This window comes from Lepidochelys olivacea (assembly GCF_965140295.1).
Source record: "Lepidochelys olivacea isolate rLepOli2 genome assembly, chromosome: 5".
Taxonomy (NCBI): Eukaryota; Metazoa; Chordata; order Testudines; family Cheloniidae; genus Lepidochelys; species Lepidochelys olivacea.
The window spans coordinates 57453264-57471868 of record NC_140415.1 but is presented as its reverse complement, the minus strand read 5'-3'; the positions used below and the strand labels follow the sequence as shown (position 1 = coordinate 57471868).

General features: G+C 37.6%; 1 protein-coding gene across 9 annotated transcripts in view; it reads left to right on the top strand.

The window, feature by feature from the left end:
* The window catches only part of MEF2C (myocyte enhancer factor 2C), a 139959-nt gene that overhangs the window by 43795 nt on the left and 77559 nt on the right, over positions 1-18605 (top strand). For 7 of the 9 annotated variants that reach the window (XM_084629675.1, XM_084629681.1, XM_084629679.1 and 4 more), the window contains exon 2: positions 11912-12108. In XM_084629675.1, coding sequence (XP_084485801.1) covers positions 12055-12108 — 54 coding nt within the window. In that variant the 5' untranslated portion in view covers positions 11912-12054. The remainder of the gene's footprint in view (positions 1-11911; positions 12109-18605) is intronic. The other 2 variants (XM_084629676.1, XM_084629674.1) reach the window with 1 other exon arrangement.

Genomic DNA, 18605 nt, shown 5'->3' with positions numbered 1-18605 from the left:
TTGTAAACAATCTAAAAATTATGCTATGGCTATTAAATAGCTTCCTCTAATCACTGTTCTTTAAACATATCCTGTGTTTTAAAGGAAGCGGTATGTAGGTCATATGCAGCACAAGTGACTACATTTATGGATTTCTCTTTGCTAGAATCTAAGTGAATTGAAACAGGGAAGACTTAGAAGGGGATGACTTCAGAATTGTTGTCAATACTTTAGTGTGTCTGCACTGTAAATTGATACATTGTATCTTGAGTTAGTCTACACAATAGCATTCAGTTCCACTTGATAGGACTAGCTTAATTGGCTTTAAGAAAATAAAGCAAGGTAAAGAAAGATGTACACGTGAAAGAGAGGACTTGGCATTTTATTGGATTTTGAGGCCTGTGAGCCATGTGTCTTAATTGGGGCCAGTTGGGATCAGTTAATAATTGCTGTCAGAAGATCAAATTTAATTCTCTTTATAAAAAGACCACAGTGGGACAGAGTTAAACAAATTGTCATCTGAGGTTTCAAATGAACAAAGCTTTAATTAGGTTGATAAGGATGCTGTAAGAGAGAGAGAGAGAGAGAGAAACAGGAAATTGATGAATGTGCTATGTACCATATTGGGCCATGTATGACAGTACTGTCAAATATCTTTATTTTGAGAGGATACATATTAACATATAGGATTATTTTGCTAGTATATGTATCTAAATGCTTTTGACAAATAATATAATTCAAAACTTTTTGATCTTAAACAATTGGGACTCGAGATTGTGACTATTAAACTTTTGCTATCTGCTTTAGCTTAGGGACCAGCTTCATATATTTGTGTACTTTCTCATTATCTGTGCCAGATGAAAATTGCAGAACCTATTTATTAATTATATTCAGCATATCTGTAGCTTATGACAAATATTCAAATTAGCTAATTAGTCCTCAGAACACTTGTATAAGATAGGTAGGTATTAACCCCATTTTATGGATGGGGAAAATGAAAGCAAATTCCCAGATGACTTAATTTATTAGTGGCAGATGCAAGATTAGCAGTCAGGGGTGGCTGCCTTTCAGCATTGGCAATGCTCTTCTATACTGTGCTGCCTTTCAGCTTTACTGCAGTTTTCTGTTTCTAAGACTATCTTATCAAAAATTACTTTGTATATCAATACATTTATAAAAGTGCTTTTTCTGATTAAACATAATGTACATTCAAGGCCACAAAAAAGATTAGCTAATGTATCTTTTTATTGATTTTGTTTTGTTTTTGTTCAGCTTACTCCTATGATGATAATAATGCTATGTTAACGATGATCCATTAAGAAAAAAATACTCTTTCCAGATGGAATGGAGATTAGTAACCAAGTGCAGTTTGTTTGCCAAGGATGAAATCCACAAAGGTACTTAGGTGCCTATATCCCATTTTTAGGCACCTCTGTGATCCACAAAACTCCTGCTTGGATGCAGCCTAACCTCATAGGCCCCTAACCTTGCTCAGCACCCAAGTTTTTGCCTCTCAGCATGCATGCTGCAGCTTCATTCTAGGCTCCTGGGTACCTATTTCCCTCCTGAACCTGTGCACTGCTGCCTCGCGCTAGGCGTCCACCTAAGCCCCAGAGCAATTCTCAAACCGGGAATAGGCGTACAGCTGCCTTAATTTCATATGGGGATCTGATTCATTAGGTGAGCTCAAAGGCTGCCTATTGGGTCAGGTCCCTCCGGCGAGTTTACACAAAGTGGTGGTGGGGGGTGATGATTTCCCATATAATCTTTAGCACAGTGGTTACTGTACTCACCTAGGATCTGGTTCAAGTCCCCGGCCCCTCTCCCTCCCTGCTGGAGGGGTAGAATGAATTTAGGGATTAGGTGGTTCTCAGGTGTGTGCTTTACACACTGGGCTATGGGCTATTCTCATGTCAGGTTTCCCTCAGTCTTTCCACTATAATTAAATAAATAAATATTAATTGGGCAAGTGAAGGAATTAGAATGGCTCTGAGAGGCAACGGACCTCTCTTCAAATCCATTTTTCCCCTTGGAAGGAAGGGGGACTTGAACTGAATTTCTCCCACATCCTAGGTGAGTACTAAGCTACAGGTTATAAGGGAGGTTCTCCCTCCCTCTCACGCCTTTTTGGGTGGGAGGGTCCAAAACATGACTTAGGTATCTGAACACCTATCTTCCCCCAATTCATGGATCATAAGCAGAGATAGGTGCTTAAATTCAGGGTACAGGGAGGCACCTATCTCCGAGAGAGGGATAGGGCTTAGCACAGACATCCTTCATTGGTGTGTCCCATTGGCTAGTTTAGGTGTCTCCCTCTCTAGTGGGCTGGCTTTGTGGATTGCAGTCTAAAGTGCCTCTCTCTCCCCTTTTGTTGTATATATGCCTAGGTGCCTAGCTCAGGCTTTGTGGATCACAGTGTTGTTCCTGTGATTTTCTAGGTGTTGCAATGCCTAAGTCCCTTTGTAAGTCTGGGCCTAAAAGCAGTAACAACAAAGCAGCAAGATTTCCTTGTACAAATGAAGTGTATTTTGTATATCAATCTTCAGGTGATATTTGTCAGGGATGTTGACTTTTTGCATTAGATGTTGCCAAACATGCTTTGGGGGTGGAGGGGTGGGATGAGGGGGTGGAGGTTAAAAAAAGTAACCAGATGCATGTGCAATGGAGTGGTTACAGCTCGGGATCTGTAGACAGGCTGTGATGCTAGATAGTGGCTTTTATACTTGCAGACAATGTTGGGTTTACCTTTGTGGTAAACACCTTCTGAACCAGTAGTAGCTTCTTCAACCCTTGAGGTGAAAACTGCTAGACATCAGTTCTGTCTAGCACAGACACAGACAGGCTGTGATGCTAGATAGTGGCTTTTATACTTGCAGACAATGTTGGGTTTACCTGTGTGGTAAACACCTTCTGAACCAGTAGTAGCTTCTTCAACCCTTGAGGTGAAAACTGCTAGACATCAGTTCTGTGAAGAATTAGAAGAACAAATCATCATATGGAAAGTATAAATTAGTTACCTAATGTAATTCTCAAAGACTAAATAAGAACTATGATGTGCTTGAGCAGCATGCTAAATTAAGTGTTTGTTTGATGCCTTTTTAACTGATTCAGGATGGATCTTAGGTATCTAGAGTGTCTTTCTTTTAACCCTTTAGAATACTGAAGTGTAATAATCAATGTTCTGGATTGAGTTACTGAAGACAAATACATATGTCTTAAGCTTCTCCACCTCTGCCTCTCACCCACACACAGCTGCTGCTTGCTCCCTTCCTCCCCTCCAAAATACCCATAGCCCACACTTCCAATGCAAAGCACCAGAAGATGTCCCCACCCCAAAGCAGGCCAACATTTTCAGGCTGCTTGCCGACTGCTTCTTAGTTTCTTAGATCCATGTCTCTGCTTTCCCCCACTGCCAACGCCACACTGTTTTTCCCCCTCTTCTGGCATGATCTTTTGATGCATCTCTTCTTTGCTGGTACCCACACAGAGGGAGATATCAGGAGCTGCTGAAGGGGGAAGTGAGTCATGTCAGGAGGCCAGTCATACGGAGGAGCTAGGTAGCTTTGGAAGGTAAGGGATGGTGCAGGACTCACTCCACTAAATATACCTATTTATCCTGCCTCTCAGTAGCCAAAATCCTTCCTCCTTCTGGAACAGTACCCTGCTGGAACCTAAAAACCCAGGAGAAGAGGAAGATCCTGAATAACAGACACACGGAGAATAGCTCATGTCCTAAGGCTTAAATGGGATATCAAAATTATCACATGGTTATATTGGCATGACTGCATGAATTTGGCTTTTTGTTTTTTAAAGGAACAGACACATTGTGACTTCAGATGTTATTAAAATTGTGTACATTTCACCTGTTTAAAAGAGGTGTTCTATCCTAATTTCTGAGCTGCATAGTACAAAGAACCTGTTTCACAGACAAAAGCAGATTTCTCACCCCTATTTAACTAAGAGCTGGTGTTTTCAGAGCAGTATTTTGTATTAGCTTTATTAAATACCTGACATACCTTTCATCTCCTTTTGTCCTTGGAAAAAATATGTTAAAATGGGAATGGAAGTCTTAATGTAAAATTTTCAGCTGTTGTGGTTATTGGGAAGAAGGAGATAGTTGCCCTGTCATTTCTGCATTTTAATCCTCAGCTGTCTCCAGGCAGATAGTTGAGTTTGGAAAGCTTCATAGTTTTTATACCCCTGCTACGTTTGTCAAATTAACACTTCTGTAGAATAAACTATCAGGGCTGCGCACCATCTGCAATTTGTGATTTGCCTTGTTAATGACGATGATAGAATAAATGAACAGTTAGCATCTCAGCACACTATCCACCGTATTATGCAGACTACTTTATATTTTAGGAAGACCACAGTTTAATACCTGACATTAATAGTGGGATCAGGTACTATGGTCACCTCACCTTTGTCTCCTTTGTCTGTCTTGTCCTCGTCCATTTCTCCACAAACACAAGTCAACGGCACCCCAAGGTATTATGGTAAAAGACAAGTTTCTGGAGTTGAATACAAAAAAGAAAAGGGACAGTCTTCTGTTTGATTGTTCTCTGCTAAGAAAGGAAGTGCCACATATAAGATATGCCAGCAATGTTAGGTTGTAGGAACAAAATAACAAAAATATCTGGATGAAAGTTATGTCTTTTAGGTCTGTGCTGTAGGAAAACATTCCTTTTTCTATGAACAATCGTAGTTCTGGGTCTGATTCTTCTCTCACTTACACTAGTATAAATGAGAAGTAACTCCACAGAAATTAGTGGAGTTATGTTGTGTAAAACAAAAGTTAGGGAAGAATCAGGCCCTGGGAGATGACTCAGAGATATAGAAGATTCTGTGTCTCTGTGTGGGGTTGGGGGGTGGAGGAGCCATCTAAAAAAGATTTGTATTTGGTGCAAAAAATGATCTAATATAGCACCAAAATATGTTCATTAAGAGTCAGGCTTCTCAAGTGGAATGAGATAACTGCAAGTTATTATACAATATATATATACTATACAGGAACCATATTGTGCCTCTGGAGAAATACCAATGGAGGGGCAAGGAAACTGTGCATTGACCCTTGAGGACCCCATTGTGGGTGCAGGATTTGCCCTTCCATGGAAGAAAGCAGGGGTTCTTGCTTATGAACCCCCTGGATCTCCCAAGGTTTGCTCAGATTTTGAGGATCCTCTCAGGTACCAGGTCTCTGCCATCTCCCCGTTTCCCTAGCAGCACAGTTTCAGTGCAGCCTCTGTGATAGAAACTCCCCAGACAGTGCCAACCGTGAGACACCTCTTTAGGGGGTTCATCAGTACAGTGCATGTGCATCAGTAATTTTAATACAGTCCTAGACTGTCTCACCTCTACCCTACCATTCCAACAAATGTCCTGTTCATCCCATCTCCCTCCAGTTGCAGATTATTGGATTCACACAGAGCCCCTGCACAGGATCTAGGGGAAAGGAACATAATTGCTACAGAGATTGCTACCGCTGAACCCCCGATCTCTTTCTGCACGGAGAAGAGAGATCCACAATTTGAGAGTCCCATTCTCATGCCAATCCTTATAACACAATCTGTCCCTAAATTTAGAAACTTGCTGCGCTACTTGTAGGCTGGGCTCATTAGGCGGTGTATCGACATAGATTAGTTTAGGCCAGACTCCAGATTTAATATTACCTGCAACCTGTTTTCAAATGTTTTCAGCCCCAAATGGCAGCAGTTTCACAGTACCTGTACTAGTTCCTCTCATGCTGTTTTCACCATTTTGGGCTCAAATCCTATCAGAGTGGGATGAAAATGAACATCTAATCTCATATGATTTCAGCAACACCCACACTGGAACGTGAAAATAGACCCCTTCCAGTTTGGCATCTGACTTGGAACAAAATCATGGGGAGCAGTTTAGATCCAGGGATCAAAAATCACCTCAAACATTTGAAAGGGTCAGAGTCAAAGTTTTGGCTTTGCCCTTCTCTAGTTCCCAGGTAGCTTGGTGATGATGTGTTCCATCATTTTTAGAACTTGGGAAGTGAGACTGTATTATGAACTCTTGACTAGACAAGCTCTAAAACAGTATTGATCAGGAAGAAAGCAGCTCAGCTTCCCTCTCAGCTAGAGGAATAATGCAACAAAAATATAAGGGATAAGGAGTCCAAAGTGAAATGGAGGGATTTTCCAGGCAACATGGCTATATTCAGGAACACATCAGACATGCAGTCAGACATCAATAAGAATAATAACTAGGCTGTTTCTTTTGAAGTGGAGACTGTTGAAAATAAAGTAGACAGGTTCTGCTCCCCCTTAAAATAAATAAATAAATAGAGAAAATATTAATTAGGTAAGAAATATTATAAATTCAGCAGGTACCTTCAAAGTCAGTAGTAAAATTAGTAAAATCAGCATATCTAGATAAATGATTAAAGTTTTCTCTTAAAATGATAATGAATCATCTAAATATGAGAGAGAATTGATTTTGCAGCTGGTGACCCTGTGGCTATTTTGCCATTTACTGAATGCACAGCCAGCATTCTGTAGTTTACTTTTTGTTAAAAATTATGCCAGCTTTTAGAAAAACAATGTGTAAAGGATATGTTAAAACTGGTTAAGTTTTACTTTACAAAAGACATTTTACCTCAGATAAGATAAACAAATGAAAGGATCAATAGAATTCTTGCACTCACTAGTCCATGCATCATGTTTAATGTTTTTTCAGTATTACATGTGCTAGCTTCAGTAGTCTATATTTGTATGTTATGACTCTGCTATGATTTAAAGTTTGTCTTATACTTTCTGTAGAAAAATTTACTCTCTCCTGAGATAAATTTAGCAGATTAGAATGAATTCCCTCCCACAACTTTTAATGTGGTATTCTGACCATAAGATCAAAACACATAAATGTAGGTTATGTTCAATTTCAAAATCAGAGTGTTGTGGACAGCTGTTTGAAATCTTAAAATGACTCATTCATTTGTTGCGTGGCTTCTTGCCCAAATGAACCATACAGTAGAGTGCACTATTTCTGTATCACAGTTATATTGCAACAATGATGACATGAAATATGTAAATCTGTTATAAAAAGTTGCTGTTAATCAGCCAGATTCTGCCCTCAGTTACGCTCACTCACGCTACAATCACATATAATCTTAAGGGCCAAATTTACCACTGGTGATATCTCTGTTGACCTCGGTAGAATTATATCAGAGACAAATTTGACCGAATGAGATTGCTCAGTGAAGAATTTGGCCCAGTGACTTTTGCCCTTGTTCTATATTTATCGCAATACTAAACAGTACAGGGTGGGGGATTCAAAACCATCTTTATTTGGTCCCATGAATCTCTTTTTAAAATAGGATAGCTCTTTTTATCTGTACATTGTGCCTGATCATCCAATCCTTGTTCAGGTAAAATTTCAGTGGGAGTTTTGTTTGAGTAAGGACTGGGGATTAACTGTTGGGTGTTTTTTTTGTTGTTGTTGTTTTGGGGGGGGCTCATTATTTTAATTAAAGAAAACAAAATTTTCTCTGACACATCATTTTCAGCATTATCGGTATATTTAGCTCTTTCTTTAGGGCCTGATGGAAAGCTTATAAATTATGTCAATGTAAAGACTCCAATTGATTGCAGTGGACTTTTGGATCAGGCCTTTATCTGTCAAGGTAAAGGATTTTTTTTTTACAGCATTTCTCATTTCTTTACATTTTTTGATAATATACAGGCTATTCTGGAATTTTTTTTTATTTTAAATCTAATAAGCCTACTAAAGAAGCCTGCTGCCTAGCAAAAGAGAAAAATCTTTATGGCAGGTTTGTTTCTTTTGTAATGAAATCATGAAAACTTTAATCAGTGACACATTTTAGCTAAGTTTTTCAGGGGTCACCTTGTTTATAAATTAACTATTTTGATTCTCTTATTTAGATACTCCTTACTATCCTTTCTGTGAGTTGTTCAAAGAACTCTGTCTGGGGTGTTGCAGCAGTACAGATTCAGACAGTACTGTTCGGAGAAGGAAGTGGAGAGTTTTGGTTCCCATTTTGCACTTCTGGAACAGTTTAGGGAAGGAAGCACCTTTACACCTTTTATTGTTCGTGGTTGCTGACATCATATCCTTCCCTGACCACTCTGTGCGTGTTTCCTGCCATTCTATCAAGATTCTTCTGTGTTGCAGGGAGAGAAGGGGAGAGTTTGTGTGTGTGTGTGAGAGAGAGAGAGAGAGAGAGAGAGAGAGAGAATGAGAGGGGGGAGTGGTTGCTGATCTGCAGCATTTGTCCTTTACAACTTATTCCTTTTTTTGAGGCTCAGATCACTCTTCCATCAGCTATCTCTGCCTGTGCTAAATCATAAAGTGAACAGAAGCCCGCCAAAATGAAGTTCCTCTTTTTAGTAAGCAGTCTGATTTTTTTATGTTTGGGTTTGCAAAAAAGAGAGAAAAAATGCTGAAGACTGTAACTCCACAGGATTTAACTATGACATTTTTTTTTAAATGCAGATTGTTTACATGTAACTATGTCACTACGTTGGAAGTTTTCTTTTATGTGGAAAGTTATTTCAGCGAGGCTTCTGGAATTATTTTAAGTCCCTTTGGGTAATGAAAGCCTGCAGGACTAGCTTGAGTTTTGTACTACTTGCAAGTTTTCTACTTAGTGTGCTTTATTTGCATTTGGAAAATGTAATTTGATCAGTGAACAGGAACTTCAAAAATTTAATACCATAAACTGTATTCCTGCAGGAATATCCAAAAAGTATCATGAGCATTACTGAAATTCCTAGAGCAGGTGAAGGGCAATTGATAATATCCATAATTCTTTGCATTCTGGTTGACACAAAAGTTGTCAGTCCTTTGAAAGTTATGACCCATGAATCAGATATACTGATTTACTCATCTCAAGATACATTATATTTCATCCAAATAGTTGCTTTTATATGTTTGGTGTGGGGGGGAGGGGGGTGTACAGACACTCATATGTGAAATATACAGTTTAGAACTATATATGTGTATGTTGCTATATATTTATATGTATGTATATAAATATAGAGACAGATGCACAAAATACCAGATATCACAATTTATTTGTATTTGCAATAAAAATAACAAATTATAGAAAGGCAAGAAATTCACTAAACAAGATCAATCATTTTTATTTGTCATTAGGTGAGTAAACAAAAAGCAATCAGGAGAGTAAACAAAAAGCACCTTCAGGTGAATTCAGTAAAAGGTAACCTGTTGCCTTTAGGTAACACTTCTTGCATTTCTGTGTAATTTTGAGATAGATATCTATGTATGGGATCCCATTAATTTCTTCTCCCTCCGACATCCTGTAAATAATGCGCTACCTTCCGCATTTGTTTTTTCTTCCTAATAGATTGTTTCTTCAAACTATGGGACAAATTTTGCTCTGAGTTACACTAATATAAATTTGGTGTAGTCAGTGAATTTGACATCCATGTAACTGAGGGCAGAATTTGGCCCCAAAAGCATTGTGTGACTATTTTAAGAATAGTTAGTTGTGCCATTGAGTATTAAGAGTTCCGTACTCTGAGCTATCTATAAAAGTTTTTGTTATTTGAAAGATTGGTGTGAAATGTGGAACTGATAACTGTTTGGGAGAGGGGCTCACCATATTGTTATTTCACCAGGAGCTGGCTGTGCTCTTCTGAGTAGATTTTCAACATTCACTCTTTTTTCTGCACTCATTCAGCTTCAGAATCTTGATCTGTAAAGCAGCTCTCATCCTTGCTAACCCTGTCACCACTTTTCTAATCTGTCCACCCTGACCTTCCACCTTGAAGTGACTAAGAGCTTAGGCAGGCGTAGTGCTGTAAGCCGATAGTGCCACCAGCTTCAGTTGAATGAAAGGAAAGGAAATTGTTCCATATGCATTTGCTATGGATTAGTGTATTGGCTTACTGTTACAGAGAAAGCCTGTTAGACTCCTTTGGGTCCTGCATGTGCATGGGAAACACCACTTTAACTTGCTCTTTGTATCGGAGGTAAGACTATAGGAAAAACAGGAAAGAAACCCAGTCCAAGGAAATTTAAGACCGTTTCTAAAAATAGCCTGGGTTTGTTTGTCAACAGTGAATATCAGATGGGACTATGGCTCCTAGATTTGTTTAGAAAAAAGTTTGTATAAATACATTTTAAATAATTTGTTTTAATTCACTGTTTGGCACATCTAGTTTTTTATGGTTAATATGGTCTGGTGACTGTCATTTTAAGTAGTAAAAAGATTGCTGAACTGTTTCCAATGGGCAAAAAAGCTGCAGAAATACTTGTGCACTTTATTTTGATGGCATCACAAATTACTCCATCTTGCATGCCATATACTGTAAAATAATATTGATTAGCGATATACAAAGGCATTCAGGTATAGACAATATTAGGATCTAAACCTTGTTTAATCCAGCAGAATTGATTATATCATAATAGCTAGTTAAAAATTATAATCAGCTGATTATCTTTTACCTATGATCTCAACTCTTCTTAAGGTGATAAAATACTGGACAGCTTCAAATTAAATAAATACAAAGAAAATCAAGAGAGAATTGAAGATCAGACAGAGTGATGTCCAGCTTTTCTACCTTTTCTTTGAATCAGAGCCAAATAATGGATTTAATGGCTAGGACATCGGCTTAGTGTTACATAACATATTGGGGGAATTTATCAAGTTGGCTGTGAGAGCACCAGCTTAAAATAAACAAGAAAACTCCAATTTGTTGTAAAATTGGTAAATTGGACGAATGAAGAAATACTTTTAGTATAACGGAACTGAGGTAAAAGTGGTGATGCACTGATCATTTTTTATTGAATCCTTTTTAGATTGCGGGATTTTTTTTTTGGAAGTGTTTACAAATACTCTGTGCTGTCACACTCAGCTAATAATTATGGTAAATCTTAGGGGTGATAAGAGACAAAAGGAATATTTATATTATATGAATTTTATTGCCAGATTTAACATAATTTGTGTATGAACTTTTCCAAAAGTTTTTCTTGTCTTTTGTTTTGTTTGGTTAAATAATGTTTTGCAAGACTTTAGAATTACTCCTGAAGTTTATGGCATTTTATGGAATATTTTCTGTTATTTTGTCATGTATTTATCTATTTACTCTAACAGTATTTAATTGTATAATGCAACTAGTTTTTGTAAAGTGCAGAGGACTAATATGTGGGCTTGTTGTCAGAAATGTGAAAATACTAATTCAAAACATTCTTTACTGAGCAACTCTTCCTATTATTCTGTTCTGCATAGATTAAATACCTTATGCAAATATTCTTGAATGGAAAAATTCACGTTAGCTAGTTATGTACCTGTGGTATAGATAGTTTAGAACATACTTTGAAATGTAGTGGGATAAAGAAGTACTACTTTTCTTTTAAAGTATTTTAAGTAGTACTTGAATTAACTGTATGTTTTTTTAAAGAATGAGATTAAAGGATTTAGATTTAAACTAGCTGACATTTCTCATATATCGAATAGCACTTTAATAATGGTCCATCCTATTTGCATAATGAGGGGCATTATCACCTCTGCTGTCAAAACACAAGATTGTTTTCCCTTCAGGAATGAATTAGCTGGCCTACTTAGCATACACAGGTACAGAAAGGTTCGTTAACTATCTTATTTAGGTAATTTTTCATATTAGCACAATGAATGATATTTTTAAAATAGAGATACCTAAATCCATGAAAATTATGGAGACATGCATTTCAGTCATCTTAATCATTTCTTGAAAGATTTGTGGGATCATGTATAACTATGAAAATAAACTTTCAGGTTACTACTATTAATATTGTCTTATTTACTTTATAACTGCAAAATAATTTGCTTGTGCACTAGATTATAATTAAGGCACTTGGTAAACTCCCTGTGGTAACTTTTATCTATCTAGCTGGCAGTTTTTATCAGTTTTATAGTAAGAGTTTATGTCTTTTGTGTGCTTAGCAGGAACGGATGCAGGGGTCTGTGAACTGAGTAGTGCAAGTGCTGAAGAGGGAGATTTGTTTTGAGGAAACGGGAAAGAGGAAGAAAAGAGAAGGAAAAAATACATAATTCCAGGGACGAGAGAGAGAAGAAAAACGGGGACTATGGGGAGAAAAAAGATTCAGATCACAAGGATTATGGATGAACGTAACAGACAGGTGAGTAGCAAAAATTACTGCTTGTATTGGAGCTTCATCTTATAGTATATTGTTGGTGTGGCTTACACAAGGCAATGATAATAAAGAAGATAAAGATTTTTAGAAATATTTTTACCTTGTGTTACACAATATATGAGTAAATGAATATTTAAGGTGCTTTTGGAAACATCAAGATGTCTGACTTGTATATTTTTAAAGTTTATTAATATGTTACAGTTTGGGGTTTGGAGACATAGGCCCTGATCCTGCAAAGACTTATGTGCATGCTTAACTGTACACACACTAGGAGCAGTCCCATTGAATCATGCACAATGCATAAAGTTAAGCATGACTGCAAATCTTTGCAGGATCCAGGCCATAGCACCTAATCCTGCAAACCTTTATACACATGAACAACTTTATTTGCATGAGGAGTCGCACTGAACTCAGTGAAACACCTCACATGAGTAAAATGATTCATGTATGTGCATTTTGGCACAACTGAGTTCTTATCTATGGTACAGGAAAGTACTTGTTCATATATGTTGAAGTCTTTGCTGCTTGTGTGTTGGACATGGATTTTGAAAGGGATCTGCACATCATAATGTGGCTTAATAATCAAGACCTAATAATGCTGGTATGTTGCATGCACCATGAAACAAAGAGTCTATACTGATACTGGCTGGAAATAAGTCTGCCGGGGTCAGTCACCTCTTTTTTTTTTCCTTTTTTTTAATGTGCTGGACACTCTGATACCAAATATTAACAGCAGTACATCCTCTGGTTAAATGTGATCATAAGCCAAAATTAATGTTTCTCTATTTTAAGAAAAATAAAAGTCTCACTATTCAGTGTCCTGAATTAAAATCTGTCAATGTATACTTAATTTGTACCTGAGATATTGTACTAAGATTTGAGGCACACAAATACAGAAATAAGATACATAACATTATTGAATAGTATTACTAGTTGCCTATTAAGAGTGTGGCTACAGTTTAGGATTACCCTACTGTAATTATTTTCTATACCTCAAAAAGCATTTAGTATTCAGTTAATTTTAAAACACTAATTACATGTACTTGATGTATTATTTTCTTTGTATATGCAAATTTGTATTATAGGAAATTATTATGTTGTCTTTAGGGCTTAAAGTCTCATAATACCATCCAGAAGCAACCCAGTAGAGGAATGATCTAAAATTTTTGTTTTCAAGCGTGTCTTCCATTGAATTTGTAAGCGCTGTAGTATGAGCATGCCTTGTACTCTCCGTGGCAGAAAATCGAGTTTAAAAAGCAAACAATGCTAGGATTTATGATGGATACAGTCTGTGTTTTCCCTACAGGTTGCTTATTGCTGTGGGCCAAGCCAGAAAGCAATAATTCTGTCAATATAAAACCACCATATTTGTTTTAATTGGTCTGTAGCTTGAAATTGAAATTAAAGTTGAAATATTGAACTGGATGTGTCATTAACCATTTAGACACTGGCTGTTCTGGCCAATACCATGTTACCACAATTTCTTCCAAAGCATGTCTGAATTAACATGTTGTAAATAAAGCTACATAATTTTGCCATTAGTAACATTTATTTATACTGTAGCTTTAGTATCCACTTTCATGCGTTAATAGAAGAAGCCAATAGAGGACTTCATTCTCCAATGCTGTCAATCTTGCACCTTTCATGAGGAGTAAATTTACTTAAAAAATAAATAATACAGATCTTTAAATCATTTACTGTAGCACTCCAAGATTTTTAACACCAGTTCTCAAAATTAGTAATATCTAAAAGCCTTTCTTTGATTCATATACTGTATATTTCATCAGCAATCTTGCAGCCACTCTTAGTCATAACATTGGAAGACTAATAGCTATAGGATTACTACGTTACTATAGAAATGGTTTATTTTTCAAGTGTTTGGTTATTTTCGTAATTTTGGTAAACCAGATTTAATAACAAATCTGGAAGGATAATTGTACCATCCTTTAGCTGCCACACACTATAAGTGGCTTCATGCTGCTGCCTCATTTCTAATAACATTTTGAAAACTCCATTAGTAAACTGTTTCTATTGGTTTTTCTCCTTTGTACATTTAGGGCCTGATCCAGAGCCCAGGTAAGTCAGTGAAAAGATTTCTGTTGACTTCAGTGGGCTTTGGATCAAGCAGCTGAAGTCCAGCTGTACTGCTAGCAATTCAGTATGACTGGATTTTCACTGGCTTTGCTGATTGTTCTTTTAAAAATTTGAACAGGAAGTAGTACTTCACAAACATGGGTATTTGTTAAAATATTTCACATCCTGTCAGCTGTTGCTCCTTCTGAGCACAGTTTCATCACTGAATTTGTTTTCTAATGTATACATTTGTGCATTATGTTTTTTTTAAGTCTTCTATGTATTGATTTCTAATATTACATTATATTTGTGAAAACAGATGAACCAAATTAATTTGGATGCACAGAACAGGGAATTCATAAACTGTAAGAAGTTTTTTAATATTCATTTTTTTAAAGTCCCAGTTAGAGCCATTTTTGTAAACCTTAGTCCTGCAAGTAGTCCCATATTCTAATCTAATGAGACTACTACTGCATGAGTGAGGACTGTTCACCTACTTTATGGGTTTGGGCTCTTAGCCTGTTCCCATCATAAGGAAAGGTTTTCACAAGGGACACAGAACAAAACCAAATCTGTTTATCTGAACCTGTCATACAGTCATTCGTATTGAAATTTTCAGTGTAGTTCTTCTGAGCAAGGAGGGTTGGATGCAGAGGGTGGGGGAGCGTGCTGCATGTGGAGTGTTCATCCCATGTGCAGATCATGCTGTGCCTGAATTCTCTGCAGGACAGCACATAATGCATGGGAAGGTGTGAGGTGTGTATCAGGGCCAGAAGACCCAGTGATATACAGATCTTCCAATCCTCTCCCCACAGCGGGGATGGAATACCTTCAGCAGAAGGACACTGCAGTTGGTCCATGGCCTGGAGAAAGTGATTCCTCTCCACTGTCCCCCACACATTTACCATGCCTGATTAATCAGGTGGAACATTGAGCTGTGGATTTACCCCGTTGTGATAGAGATGGCAGTTGTTTGTTTAACAGATTACTACTCGCTGTAGTAGAAGTCTCTTGTGCTGTGAAGAGTGCTTGTATGAGCAGCTTGCAAGAGGCAAAAATAGTGGTGTCTTCTAGCAGTAAAAGAGTATCTCTTTCTAAAAAGAGTTATCTCAATGGATATACTTGGGTACTTGGTTGCTAAATCTGACATTAAATGGAAAAATAAACCCTCAAATTAAAACGGGTGCAAAAGAATCATGTTATAAGCAGCCAGTGTGATCAGCACCTTTCGTCATTAAATGTTTGATAACAGATTCTAGATAAATATTGAAGGAATGAGAAATGCTCAGGAGTGCTGTTAACAGACATGTGTTTCCAACTGCAAAGGCGGAGAGAAGTGTAACATGGGTATATGATCTGTGCTTTTCTTGAAACAATGACATCTTTGAATAGTTAAAGAAAAATGAATACAAATTACACAGAGGCCTGATCTTGAACTATTGCAGTCAATGGGAGTTTTGCCATTGACTTCAATGAAGGCCAGCTCAAGTCCTGTAATCATGGGGAAGCATTCATGGAATTTTGTGTGATGGATGCTGGCAGGGGGCCAGGTTCTGGTTGGCCCTCACATTGGTGCACGGTGAGAGAAGGAGAGTACAACAAGTCTTCTCCTTTCCTGGATGGCCCCAGATCCATCCATCCCAGTTAGAGAACCCATTGCATTTGGCCCAGGCCATTTCTCATAAGCCTTTTCACTGCACTTTAGACCACAGAGAGGAAGAATAAAAATACCTCGCAGCCTCATGTTAATGGCAGATGGTTGGAACTCTGCTGTGGACTTGCTGCTATAGCAATCCTAGCAACTGGGAGGCCAATAAGGGTTATCTGCATGCTCAGATTCTGTGGCACCATCAATTGAGGTGGTAGCCAGCAATATCAGCCTTGTCCTCTGACCTTGGACCATAAGTTCCAACAGAGACTAGCCAGCAAATCAGCTTGTTGAGGGTTGTCAAGATGAGGGCTAGAAAAGTGGGGGGAGGAGGAATTTGCAAAAACAGACATTTTTTCAGTTTTAATGTTTGTTTATTTCAAAGTTAAAAAAAATCAGTCAGCTCTACAGTTGAGTGTAATATGGGAGGCAAAAGGTATTTTCCAAAAATTTTGTTTAAATTTCCCCTCATTTATTTTTCAAATTTTGAAATTTGAAACATTTCAACCAGTCCTAGCGAGGGCCATTTCCAGTTGCACTGGTGTCCCATAGAGAAAGGTGATTTTTTTTTGGGGGGGGGGGGGAAGAGCTCCAGAAATTCCCTTTACGCTACCCAGACAAGGCAGGCCAGGCTTAAAGGGATGGCTTTCGTACCATAATTATGTTATACTACTGTTATAATAGGACATTTTGCGATACCTAATCAGAGTGCACATTGATTCAAAAATACTCTGGTGTCAGATTTTGAACAGCTTCCAAGACCTTGCTGTCTGTCTCCATCATTTTTTCTTATTATTAAGAGTCTAACTCTGCTGGACTTCACTGTGACAACTTGTGTGACTGGGACAAAAAGGATTTGGCCTTAAATGTGGTGTGATGATTTTCATGCCTGCAGTCTTCTTTCTGATGTTTTACATTTCTTTATTTTCCTAGTTGTGAAGCATACTCTTATCCACATTCCTAATTTTAAGTGTGCTCTGCTTAGCTAATAACTCCACACGTTTTGCTTGAAACATCTTCAGTTTTGTTATGAGCTGGGGAGGGGGGGTATGTAGAGGACTGTCAAATACTGTAGGAAATATGTACTCAGATAATAGACACTCTAAGTAGTATGGCTCTGTAGCTGGTTTGAAAACAATATTAGAGGCACTTGGAAAACACGTGCAGAGCAACTTTTGCATATGTACGATTTGATAATTCTTTGCTCCCAGCACATGTGTGAAATTAGGTAAAACAAGACTTGCTACAGTTATCAACTGAACAGAGAACAAATAAAATCAGATAAGCAAAGTGAGGTTATAGGGCAGGGAAGAATATCCTGGAGGGAAATGTCCGTTTGCAGGAAGACCTAGATTTGTTCTACTGACTCCAATACCTCATGCGGCTAGTTTCAAAACTAGTTTCAGACTTAGGGGCATCTATTTTTATCTGCATTAGCTCTGTTGAAAAGAACAGACTACAAGATCGTCACCTCAATCAGAACGTCATCTGTAGAAGCAGAAAAGGGAGCCTGATGACTTAGTGCACAGATCAGCTCAAATTTAGGAGGACATTTTGTGAGATTTTCCCCACACCACCTCTACCAAAAAAAAAAATTCAGTCTGCTCTCACAAGTTAGCTTGGCTTTAGTCTAGTTTTTAGATTTTAGGAGGTTGGTCGGTTGCCCACCAATTACAGCGCTTTATGAAGGGAATATCTCGATAACATTTAATTGTGCAGCTCTACACCACTCTTTTCAATGAGATGTACCTTAAAACCATGATGTAGCCTTTAATTTGTACAAGCTTGATTTGCCACCCTTACTCACATTAAGTAGTAATTTACATCATCCGTAATGGCACTGGAATAGATTGTCCCTGTTAAGCACAATACCTAGTTTTATCAGAGAGGCTACCTCAACATTTCTCTCTCTTTAACTAACAGAAGATGTACACTACATTTTAGTGACCAAGTTCCCAAATTTTAATGGCCCAGTTGGGCCTGATTCCATTTTAATCTAAAATCATTTCATATTGTACTAATCTAATTGAGATTCCATATATGGTAGAGAAAATGTTTTAAAAGCGATGCTAACCTAATAATGAATTTCATGGCTGTATTATATTTAAGATTAGGTATGTTTGTATTTCCAATATATGCCAGAGTATAATTTAAAATTAATTAGCTTCAGGTAAATATTTAGGCCAAATTACTTTTAATGTGAAGTATGAATGAGCAGCCTAAGTAAGGATAGTCCAATAGTAATTATGGTATCATTAAACATAGCTGTGTTGAAAGCTAGAGCAGATATGGCCACTGCCTTTCTGTCTTGTAAGGATTGATTTGGAAGGCCCTGAGGGAGAAAGAGCTGGAGGTGGGAAGCAGAACTGAAGCCATTGTGGAGAGGAAGAAGTTACACTCTTCCTGTTATGACAGGAAATGCAGACAAATGTGCTTCCTGACCATTTGCTCAGCAGGGAATGAAATATTCTTTGACCTTTACCTTATGAACATTTTAGTTTTGTTCAGCTAGTAAACATGTTTTTTATCCAAAACATTTATTTGTACCTGCCAGACCTAGTGAATGTGGTATAGATAAAAAGTCAGTTTTATTGTACTTTATATTATCTAGAGTATGTGTATGGATGGAAAGGATATATTTTCTTACAAATAAGATGCCCATGTCTATACATCTAGATATAAGTGAGTTAATTCAATCTGTCCTAATGAGTGAAGAGGAATGGTATAACTGAGATTAACCATCATTATGCATATCATTCAA